Here is a 12095-nt window from a genome sequence, read left to right as displayed (position 1 = left end):
CCGTATCACTGTATCTTCCACAAACTGAAGATAATCACTAACTAATGAGCCATCTGCACTTTCTTTGACCCGAGCTCTGTGAGAAGCACTGACACTGGTTTACGATACCTTCTGTTGGGCGATCACGTGCCATGATTGGACAGTTGATGTTTCATTAGTCTACAGCTAAACCTTTAACATCTTCAACGTGTGTCCATCTGTGTTTACATGTCTGGATGCCAGTATTAATTCAATGACTCTTTCAAAGAGGTTTTAAGAAGAAAAGAAACTCCATTCACTACTTCTGGGTTCAGTGACATTCATAAAAAGATCAGTAAACATAACAGATGTTTATACTGTTTTACCTTACTGCAGTACAAATGTAATGCTGTGAAGTCCCATTTCTTGGCATTTGAGGCACTGTAGTTCAATATTGCATCCTGTAACAAACAAATTATATAATTATATAAAATGGAGATGCAAAATAAATCTGTATTGTAATTGTTTAGTTAGAAACACTACATACAGTATATGTATTAAAACCACAAATTTTCAAATTCTGAGAGACTGTGCGCCTCTCAGTTTCTGGGCTCATGACGCCATCTTATGGTACAGTCTAGTAACAACAACTAAAGTGCACTGAGCCCCTCATTCTATGAAGTGAAATACATTTGGTCTTGCCAATAAATGGATGCAGATGTGTAACTTACCTTTAGCTCATATGGGCTTGTAAATTTCTTGTTTAAAGTTTCCTTGATGATCTCCCACCGACTCTTATTCTGCAGTTCTCGTGTTTTCTGTGGGAGCACAACCTTTGTTAGGTCTCTGTAGCATGAATTCAGTTTGCTTTTCATATAGATTAGATTAGATTATACTTTATTATTATTATTATAATAATTATTATTATTCATATGCAAAGAATAACAGCACTGTGTTGTTGTGCCCGTTCCCTGCAGTGATTTCATGAATTAATTTTATAAGCATGGTTCATCATGATTTCCATACAGTAATTTGTGTTTTATTCATACACATGCAGACTTGAGACATGAAAAGTGAACGTGAATCAGGCCTGTTTGGGTAGGGAACAACATGACAGTCTTACCTAAAGATGTATTTTAACACTTTTAAACAACACTTTGTAAAATGTATTAAATATTCAAGTGTTCATCCTATCATCCTCATTGGTAGGAATAACAGACTGAATGTGTCTTCAGCGATGCATATAATGTGACTGCGATGTTTACACGATCCATATTGAACCGTTGGTGCGCAATATGTGAAATTATAAGCAGTCTAGCACATATTTGGATGTGTCATTTATATATCCTAATAACATAATCAATGCCTAAAATAGTTTTTTATACTGGCAGGTCTGTGAACACTCGGGCCATTACCTCATCTTTTACAGGAAACAGGTTCCAACTAGAACAGGGCATCTTGACGTGGACATCATCCCAAGTATCCTTGAACTTAGAAGGATATGGAACAGGAACTTTACCATTCTGAAGAAGGTCTGTCTGTGAAAGGGAGAGAATGAAAACATCAGTGAACATATGTGAGAAACTCAAAGAATAATGATCATATTAAAGATCATGTTGTTGCATGTTAACTTCTTGCCTTTACAAATCATTCTGAAAGGCTCCACAATAAATATTTAAATTGTTCAAACTACTGCTGAAACGAGCCGACTTAGAGACATTGTCACAATGTTACGTCACTTAAAGTTGCAGGTCCTCAGTGACAGATTGCCTACGTTCAAATGAATCATTTTGACCCTACAGTTTATAGTCTAGAAATGGTAAAGAAACAAACTACAATAAGTTCTACATTTCAAAAAACACAGTGCAGCAGCATGAACCTGTAAGACATTAAATTACTAAACCACCTGAATGTGCTGTGAATAGTTTAAACAAGAAGGAATTGCTCAAACCCGTATCGTCACAGTGTGCTGGCCAGGCACATTCTTCAGTGGAGGAAGTGGTCCGCCACATTCAGGCATTCTCTTTAGCTCATTGATTGGCGTCCCCAGCCATTTGACATCAGGTTGGGCAGCGCTAGATTCATTGTCTGCAGCTTGTTTGCCTGGAAACTTATCTGGCCTGCCCCGCTTCACAGGTAAACCTGACGACGAGGCCCCCGACGACGAGGTCCCCGACGATGAGGTCCCTGAAAAGAAGTCTGTTATTTTGGTATTGTGTTTGACAGATTCCTCTGTGCTTGCTGAGCATGTCTCCATTTCTTGTTTTTCTAATCCGTCATAATTGTTGTGCAGCGTCTGCATAAGCCCACTCCCTGCAGAATCCTTGGAAGCCGGCGACGCAGGATTGTCTTCATCCAGGGCTTGTGGTGTCATGGGTTGGGTTTCTTCATCGGAGTCAGAGAGAGCGGGTTTTTCAGCATCTTGGCAGTGCAGAGACTGCGCTGAGGTGCTTTGAAAGTCGCCATCATCGGCCATTTGTACATCCTCTTGGGTTTGGCACACTTCGGCTGCATTTGGGTTTTTTGAGGGCTTAACCAACCATCGTTCAAGAGTATTTCTGAACTTGTGTTGCTGTTTGGGACCAATTCTTTGACGGTAACCCTTCGTCTTCACACCTCGCAAAACATCTCCGGTCTTTGGCTGTATATTCATCTTCGTCTCTGTGTTGTTTGTCCTCCTTTCTTGACCTACTGTCTCATTGTCTCTGCTCTGAATACCTAAAATTGAGACTGAAGAATAAAAGAGAATATACTGTTTTACAAAGGGGGGATATAGTAAAATGAAACCAATAACTTGTTCAGCATATACACTGCCAGAAAAAGTGTACTTAACCAAATTACCTTTGACAGAAGATGAAGGGGACGTTGGGGCTTTGATATCAACCTTGAGTCTCTTTGCTAAAGGTTCAAAGTCTGTCAGAGCAGTCATTCTAGAGAGGGAGAAAGCAACACATAACTTTATTTTGAGACAGATGTGCGTCTTGGCATCTTGGCTATTTGAAGACACACACACAATGTATACTCACAATACAACTTGAGCCGACACCACGAATGAGGTGTTTTTTGGTTTTGTCCAAACTTGTTTCCTGGGCAGTCCTTTCTTCAACAGGTGAGCAAATCTTAAAATACGGTATGCAGCCATACATGACACAATCTATTTCACAATAGCACACACGGGTACTTAACTTAAAGACATAATTGTCCGTGTTGCTAAGTAACTAAGTAACGTTGCCTGATTAACTATGGTTAGTTAAGTATCTAACGAGGCAGAAAGAAGCTCTTTTGTATTTTAATATCCTTCAGATATTTGTCTTAGGTCGTAGTTATCCAACACTGTCCAGAAACAACTGTCAATCATAGTTCAATCATAGTTTATTATTAGCTCACATGCTAACTAGCTTTGGGCTACATCGGGTTGTCAACAATAGCTTGACTCGGAATACTTGAGCGGGTTTTATGTAAAGTGCAAGCTTCCTGTTAGAAATACCTTTTAAAGTACAACATGAAAACATTTGTTGGTCTTTGTTGGTGTTAAAACGCACAATGATATTTGTTACTGTTACTGAACGTTGCTACGCTGCTAAACGCCAAAACACTTCCGGGTGTGTGTGACGCGACAACTACTCAAATAACGCGAGATCTCCGAAACCTGTTCTCAACGTTCACAACTGCAACGGTTATTTTAGCCAGTTGGGCACACATTCAGATTCAGGCACCGTCTGAAACATACGTCTGTTTAGACCATTAACTGTATATATTTATATATATTTAGACATTATCCCATGTATTAACCATGCCAATGAACGGAGGAATGACAGTGGGCATAAACTCACCCACTTGAGAAAGTTAGACGAGAAGAAAGTAGTATTGTTTAAGCATATGTTATACCTATCTGTATGGTAACTAAGTCATTCAACAAATATTTACTGTCTTGTCACTCCATGGTTGGTTTCTGTTTGTTTTTTTAATTCTCCTTGTTCACCTGTACATAGCCACGCCCATCATTACGCACCTGGAAGCAAAAACACGGACCTTCTGTTCATTAACAGAAGTCATAGCGTCGGTCTAATGGGGACACAATCATAATCTCTCACAGTTAGACTTAGATTTTTACTACGATCATGGTCAGAAAATACACTTTATTTGCTGTTTTCTTGCTGTCTTACGTTTCTGGGATTTACAACGAAGGTGAGGCACAGTTGGTTTGGGTTACATGTTGGGTAGAGTTTCGATGGAGCAGGAAAAAAGGAGCTTGTTTTTCTTTTAAATACGCCAACAACGATGGTTGGGCATATTGAGTTTTATCTTTTTGTCTAAAAGCCTGCTTATGATCTTTGTTTTGTTGTTTTGTTGGTTTGTTTGTTTTTTGGACATAATTGGATCAAAGAATAAGATAAGATAAGATAGACTCGCTACAAGAGCTCCATATACAACACAATAGATAAAAAAAAAATACACAGAAAGAAATAATAGAAAAAAGAATGGATACAAGTTATAATAAAAATATAAAAGAGAGTTATGTACAGTATATACAGCTTTTTTAGATACAGACATTACACAGGTCACAACAGGAAGCAGTTGTAAAGTAACTCTAAAAAAGAAATGCCTAAATATGACTTAAATCATTTTCCTTTTTTATGTGGTTGAATTCAGTTTATTTGAATTTGTTAGAAATAATTAACCTTCTCAATACTTACAGTTTCTCTGTGTATTCGCCTGTCTTCCAGGTATTTACAATGGGTTTACGTCACAACTCTCCAAGTACTCCATTGTAAATCCTCAGGTGATCCATAGATGGACAAGGAGCCTCAACAGAACACAACAGTCAAAAGAGGTAGGAAACAAACCTGATTAAATTATGTTTTTAAATGAAATTTGAATATGAGAACAAGAAGGCTTTCTTGTTTTTTTTTTTATATATATACTATCAATGGTTTTGCCCCATTTCAGAAATATGGAGACGAGACAATATCATATGCACTCAATATAAACGACACAAAGCACATCCTTCATCTACAAAAGAACAGGTATGTACAGTTACAGACATTATTGTAAATCCTTGTTAATACTTAAGATGAATTATCCCATGTATTTTTTTTCTCTTCTTGTCAGAGATTTTCTACACCCAAACTTTGTTCAGTATTCCAGTGACGCCTCTGGTAACCACAAGGCATCATATCCGAAACCACGCGTAGGTTGATACTTGCTTGTTCTGGTTAGTTAGGCTGGTTTGAACGTCAACTATTGAGTATTGACTATTGACTATTCAGTTTTTACTTCTCTTTTTCCAGGTGCATTGCTATTACCACGGAGAAGTGGAGGGATATGAGAATTCACTGGTAGCGCTCAGCACATGCTCTGGCCTCAGGTTTGAATATCTCTATTGTTTTGTCTAATTCGTACGTTTTAGTGATACACGGATCTGGAGCTGTGGTTGAATATGAACATTTATTGACTCTCAGTGGAACCGTATGGTGACTGTAGGATCATATTGTTTCACAATATTTAGTTGTCCAAATTAATGATCCAGAGTAACAAAGTCACTTTATTGAAGTTTTGAACTTGTGTTTTTTTAAACGTGTGCATATATTTGCCATTTTATACAACGGTATATCAGTATTAGAAGACATTCTCGTTAAGATGTGATACTTATTTTAGTCACATGTTAAAGTGGCAATGTCAAAGATTTTAATTAATCCAGTGTGTAACATTTGGGGGGATCTATTGGCAGAAATTGAATATAATATTCAGAATTATGTTTTCATTAGTGTATAATCAACTGAATATAGGAATCTTTGTGTTTTTGTTACCTTAGAATGAGCTGTTTTTTTCTACAGTAGCCCTGAACAGACAAACCAAACAGTGGCTGTAGATAGGGCCTTACGTGTTTTTCGCGACCACAGACATCTATTTAAATGAAAATCATTCACATTACTCTTCCTTTACCTCAGGCATATTTTATTAAAGGCACTTATTAAAGGAAGTGTATTGGGTTTAATAGGTTATTCTCTTGTTCCTCTCTTCCTCAATAAGTACATCATGTGTTGTAATGCCTTGGTATGGGATTACCACTCCCTTTGGCACAGACAGAAAGCATTTCTGTTATGGTGTGTAACTGCTATTCACTACATCTCTGCAGGGGTGTGATCCTCCTTGGAAATGAGACTTATGGACTTGAGCCTGTGCCGCGGTCTGCCACCAACGAGCACCTCCTGTACCGCCTAACGGACATTCAGTCCGACCCCGTCACCTGTGGGGTTGTCAATGAGGCTCCACCATCAGCACAAAGCCATGAACCCTTTGAGCCTGGCCAATCGCTGACCTCTCTGCTGCGGGTTAGGAAGCTCACCACGTTCACTTGAACTTATATTTATAGTGTGAACATGAGATTTTATATGACTGCTTTCCTTCGTTACTGTTTGTTGTTTCAACAGAGGAAGCGCAACTTGCCTCAAACCAGTTATGTGGAGTTGGCACTGGTTGTCGATAATCTCAGGGTGAGTGTGTTTATCTGTGGATGCATTCAGTAATATGTAAGGGAGAGTGGATTTTAGACTAGATAGAAGTAGATGAACACTTTTACTGTTCCCAATGACTCATCAGCCTTGAAACGGAATGTACTTTTCCTTTGCTTTGCCATAATTACTAACTAGTCTGTGATAACTGTTTGAAATTGACTGTGTTAATTGTTTTTACAGTACAATGTTAAAAATAAAAATGAGACAGCGGTACGAGATGAAATGGTGGAAATGGCTAATCTGCTGGATGGGGTGAGATTTTAAGATGTTTGTAACAGAAATGATGCTTAATTCTCATGTTTTATTTTGTCCTAGTGCTTTGCTACACTTTCTAATCTTCTGCTTTCATTTTCTGTTTTATTCCAGTATTACAAGCAGCTGAATATCCGCGTAGTGCTGGTGGGCCTGGAGATTTTCAAGGATAGTAATCCCTTCGATGTGGACGGCTTTGCAGGAGATGTGTTGGGGAGGTTTGTTAAGTGGAGGATGACTTCTCTGTTACCAAAGATCAGGCATGATGTCGGTCAACTCATTGTGTAAGTAATGTGGGTTATTTTTTTAACTTATTTGACGCATCCAATTAGATTGTTTGATAGAAGCCACAGAGTCTGGATTTTTCTGACATATAGAGTCAAATTTGTGACTTATCTCTTGATGAACTTCTTTCTCAGTGGTCGGTCCACGGCATATGAAGGAGGTGTGTTAGGTATGGCCTTCGTGGGCACCGTCTGCTCCGTAACAACCTCTGGAGGAATCAATGTGGTTAGTTCAACTCCCTTTTAACTTCTAACACCAGCTGACACCATTGTGGTTTGGCAGCACAAGCTTTTGTTCAGTAACTAATACTGTCTGCATTATTCATAAGACATTGTATAAGTGCAGCTCATTGTCTCATGCTCTGAATAACCCAGTGGTCAGACAGGTTAGACTTGAACAGTTTTATCAAGCACCATGACAAGGCAACTCCTTCCTTACATTCTTTGTGATGTGAGTGGGAGTGTTTTAATATCACATTATAAGTCACACTAGAAGGATTTCTTTTAAAGAATATGGTAGGTTGGTAATTTATGTTAAAAGTGACATTTAGTTTTCAACATTTATAATGGACACAAATGATACATTTTTCCTTCCTGATCAGCTAAAAAACTATACCTGTTTACAAAATCTAATCGCAAAATCTAATTGAACATTTGCTGCCCTCCTGAAAATAAAACTTGTTTTCTTCATGTAACTCAACTTACATTTTTGAAATATCCTTTCAAGCCAGATCTCTTCCTCAATATCCTGATTCAAATAGTAGATAAATAAGTAAGTAATAAAGTGAAATGCTTTCATTCGCTTTGACTTAAACACACTGTTGTTCATGTATAGCCAAAGCTGTTTTTAGTTTTTTTTATATTTATTTTTGTATTTAGGTATATAAACTATGGAGAATGTTAGTACTGAAAGTATTGTGTGTGTTTTCACAGTTCAGCGAGAAACAAACGCTGTCTTATGTCTCCACTGTGGTGGCCCATGAGATGGGCCATAACCTGGGCATGAATCATGACAATACGCGCTGCCAGTGTGATGGAGGCAGCTGCATCATGGCAGCCACTGCAAGGTAACACAACTTCCAGAAGATATTTCTTACCCCCTTGATATGAAATTAAAAAAGCTTTAGTTAAAATCCTATGGTAAATATATTCAGTACATAGTATATTATGTGCCTTTTACAACAGTGTTTCTGCGAAATCCCCTCAGGCTGTGAGATTGTTGAATTCTCTCTCAACAATCAATTATTTTAATAATATTGTGTATTTTTTTGTAATCTGACAACACAAAATGTCCTCTGTTCTGTAGTCAAAGATTGTTCAGTAATGTGAGGTCTGTCCAAAAGGATCTTTCAATTTATGGTCTTTCCCGTTAACCTGCAGTGGTTCCACCAAATTCAGCACCTGCAGTGGAGATGACTTTGAGACGCTGATCCTCCGTGGAGGAGGCTTGTGTCTGAAAAACCAGCCCTCCCCATCAGATGTGGTTGACACTGTTGAATGTGGAAATGGCCGGCTGGACAAAGGAGAACAGTGTGACTGTGGCAAACCGGAGGTAGAGTAAGGGGTTGGGTTGTAGAGAATGTCTTTGTAATTTAATTTCAGTTTAGAAATGTGCAATCCATGAAGCTAAAAAGTTTGTGATATGATGCAAACCAGTATTTTGAATATGAAAACAGACATTTGCAAATGGATGATGTTAAGAGTTAAAATCAGGACTTCTTTGTAAATCAAGAAGAACTTTTTGGTGTAACACAAATGCAAAAGGGTGTACAGACACATTTAACTTTCAGCTTTACAGGCTAGAGTGCACACACGTACTGTTCCGTGGTGGTAAGTTTTTCTCTGTTTTCATTTCATACAGGAATGCAACAATAAATGCTGTGATGCTGCCACCTGCAAATTTACACGCGGGTCCGCCTGTGCGGAGGGGGACTGCTGCGACAACTGTCAGGTCAGCATTATGTTGGCCAGAGTTATGGAGCTTATGACTGAAGTGAAATGAGGCAATAACTTGGACATGGGGGAAACAAACAGTAGGCTCTTTCTCTATTTCTGTATGTCATTTGTTTCTTGTTTTAGATCAGAGTTTCTGGAACACCATGCAGAAAGTCTGTCAACATCTGTGATCTTCCTGAATACTGTGATGGCAAGAATGCGCTCTGTCCCGATGACTTCTATCTCATGAACGGCCTGCCCTGTCAGGATGCGTACTGCTATGAGGGCCGATGCCAGACGTATGATTACCAGTGCAAACATCTCTTTGCACCAGGTACATTTAATAATGCTTGATACAAAGACTTCTGCAGCTAACTAATTTGTTTGTATAACACCATAACAATGAATAATCCAGTCAATAATACATTAGCCTAAAGTCTACCAGGAGGCACCTGGAGAGATATGAATTCACTTCTCTTGTCATTAATATTTGATCTTGGATCTTATGTCTCCCTTGGGCAGATCAAGCAACAAAGGCAGATGATATTTGTTTCCAGAATGCAAATACAAGGGGAAACTTATTTGGAAACTGTGGACAGACCAGCAGCAACGTATTTATCAAATGTAGTGTAGCGTAAGTACTTGTTTTTTTTAATCACTGAATGATATGAACTTAACTGTGGATATATACAGTATATAAAGGGTGTACGGTAATTCTGAGAAAAATAGCAGCAGCAGTCATGTTAAATTGAAGGTCTCAGGATTGAAAGTCATCACAGAGCCCACTTATTGAAATTGTTTGTGGTAGATTTAAGATATTTAAGGTATACTTATGTTCCTATAATGATCTGATCAAATATCAAACTAGGTTGAGGTAGTTTGTTTTATCACAGAGTGCCTTGCAATTAAATATAATCAACAATGGTCATTTTAAAGAACATATTTGATGCAACTTTCTTTTCTGTTAAAGGGTAGATACACATTTTTTCTAACAACATTGAACTCGTTAACAACTGCGTGAACTGGGTGTATTCTCTTGAACCTTCACTACAGAAATTCCAAGTGTGGAAAGGTGCAGTGTACTAACGTAGACCTCACCACAATCCCCCCTGGTGCCCAAGTTAGTATCCAAGTAGTTCAAGGGTCAACTTGTGTTAATGCAGACTTCAACCTCGGCCCAGATGTGCGCGATCCTGCCTATGTTAACCCTGGCAGCCCTTGTGATAAAGGAAAGGTAAGCAGGCTTTGAAGTCAGGAAACTTGACAGTACTATCATTTTTAAAGTACAACTGATGTCTCAATGACTTATTTTAATTGCGTTAATAAGTTATAAGCCTTCTCTCTCAGACCTGCCTGGACTTTCAGTGTGTGAACGCCTCTGTTCTGCTGCCTGACTTGGACTGTGATGCCCGCACCACCTGCAATGGCCGAGGAGTAAGATGGCAATTTCTTGACTTTCTTTACTCAGTTACCAGCCAATGAGGCCAAGTCTAACTTTGGTGTTGTAATGTTTTCTTCAGGTATGTAATGACCAAGGGAACTGCCACTGCGAAGACGGGTGGGCTCCGCCTCGCTGTGACAGGTCAGGGCGAGGTGGCAGCATAGACAGTGGTCCTGCTCAGATAGGTGGGTTTATATATTTTTTTCAAGATAAAGTCTACAGAAAGTCAAAGGCACTCTACTATACATAGTTCACCTACTGCCACACTCATAAGCTCTAATTGGGGACACCATATGGAAATCAGCAATTCTCTAGATACACCGTAATCTAAAACCTATAGCAGTCCTATATCAGGGCTTCATATTACTCATATATTAATCATTCTGTCCTCTGCTGGCATGGTGTGGTAGAGGTGGCTCCTTAGTACATCTGTTGCTGCAGCATTTAGATGAATGTGTCTCAGTATTAGATCATTTTAATAATGAAATGAAAATGTATCATGTCAGTCTGTCCTTTCGTTAAAAAAAACTTAATAGCAAAAATTACTGCAAAATCAGTAAACCACTGATGTGATGGCAGGTAATCTGGTAGGAATAAATGTTGACTGTTTGTTGTAACTAATGCAGTAATGTAATGTTTTCTACCTCAGACTACTCCCTCCGGAATGGCCTGTTGATCTTCTTCCTGTTGGTGGTTCCTGTTCTGGTCCTTCTCATTCTGGTGCTGCTCTACATCTTCAGGAGAGATTCCCTGGACCCGTGCCTAAAAGGAAACTTTGCCAGCCGCCTCAAGTAAACGCACATTAAGAATATATTAATGGATATTTAATTTTATTTTAAATGTTGCAGTGCTTATAGTTTGACTAAAAGTTTATTGGTTTTCAGAAGTTATTTCTTTCTTTCACAGGTCACGTAATGCTCAAAATGCAAATGGTCAGTCAAACAGCAATGTTCAGACAAGAGCCACAACCCAGCCTCCAGCCCAGGCGCCCCCAGAGAGGGTAAGTATTTTAGTTTTTCTTAACAATTATCATGGCGGGGAATGCAGTGCAATGTTGACTTTGCAGTAGGAAAATTAGTTTTTCATTATCTGTTTATACATAATTATAAGTTATTCTTTCTTCTAATTCCAGCCTGGATATCCACCAGCTACCTCAGTTCCCATTTCTGGGTATGAACTGATTTAACATTTCTTTTTTTTTATTTCACTGAATACATATTGCCCTCACACAATGCACAAGCAAACCTGTATAACTAGTTTAACTGAATTACATCTTACAATTACATCTGTCAGTTTCAGATATGGAGAACTCGATTATTGGAATGCAGAAACAAGCGCTGTCCCTGCACGACCACCGGCTCCAACGCAGGGCCCCGGAGTGCCCAGACCAATCCCAACCAATCAGCCACCAAACTGATTCTCTTTTTGTTTATTAAATATTTTTTAACTGTATTGTGAATGTATGGAGTTAACGTCAGCTCAACGCAGTATGAAGAGACAATGTGTAAACACTGTAATAATAATGATAGACTCACTGTTACTTGTTGCCAGCACATTTTTATAGTCGATTGTGGTAAAGTGGTGGTGGATGAGCCTGGTGTAAATATTTATTGGAATATGTGTGTTTTTATGAGATTCCAGTTTATCACTCATTGAAAATATGTGCACATAAAATATTTTTAATAAATCACCAAATATTTTGTATTT

At 38.6% G+C, this 12095-nt stretch overlaps 2 protein-coding genes across 4 annotated transcripts in view; one reads left to right on the top strand and one right to left on the bottom strand.

Annotated features, from left to right (window-relative positions):
- LOC118328231 (poly(ADP-ribose) glycohydrolase-like) overlaps positions 1 to 4790 on the bottom strand; it is a 21401-nt gene extending 16611 nt beyond the window's left edge. Inside the window, exons 1-7 of one of the 3 annotated variants that reach the window (XM_035661866.1) lie at positions 4656 to 4790; positions 2985 to 3077; positions 2800 to 2888; positions 1910 to 2688; positions 1374 to 1496; positions 690 to 776; positions 345 to 419 (exon numbers count right to left, since the gene is read on the bottom strand). In XM_035661866.1, coding sequence (XP_035517759.1) covers positions 345 to 419; positions 690 to 776; positions 1374 to 1496; positions 1910 to 2688; positions 2800 to 2887 — 1152 coding nt within the window. In that variant the 5' untranslated portion in view covers position 2888; positions 2985 to 3077; positions 4656 to 4790. Of the gene's footprint in view, positions 1 to 344; positions 420 to 689; positions 777 to 1373; positions 1497 to 1909; positions 2689 to 2799; positions 2889 to 2984; positions 3575 to 4655 lie in introns of those variants that run through there. The other 2 variants (XM_035661874.1, XM_035661857.1) reach the window with 2 other exon arrangements.
- Positions 3976 to 12095, top strand: zgc:174164 (uncharacterized protein LOC570656 homolog). The gene is made up of 22 exons (XM_035661888.1): positions 3976 to 4146; positions 4686 to 4792; positions 4909 to 4985; positions 5071 to 5149; positions 5250 to 5326; positions 6098 to 6293; positions 6393 to 6455; positions 6657 to 6728; positions 6843 to 7012; positions 7148 to 7238; positions 7946 to 8079; positions 8393 to 8564; positions 8874 to 8963; positions 9092 to 9281; positions 9470 to 9581; positions 10001 to 10181; positions 10295 to 10381; positions 10468 to 10573; positions 11038 to 11179; positions 11295 to 11388; positions 11521 to 11558; positions 11682 to 12095. Exons 1-22 carry the CDS (start codon positions 4080 to 4082, stop codon positions 11803 to 11805), a joined length of 2469 nt encoding a protein of 822 aa, XP_035517781.1. The 5' UTR covers positions 3976 to 4079; the 3' UTR covers positions 11806 to 12095.

Source organism: Morone saxatilis, unplaced genomic scaffold, assembly GCF_004916995.1.
Source record: "Morone saxatilis isolate NCDOM2014 unplaced genomic scaffold, NCSU_SB_2.0 Contig1, whole genome shotgun sequence".
NCBI lineage: Eukaryota > Metazoa > Chordata > Actinopteri > Moronidae > Morone > Morone saxatilis.
This window is presented reverse-complemented; position numbering and strand designations above follow the sequence as displayed.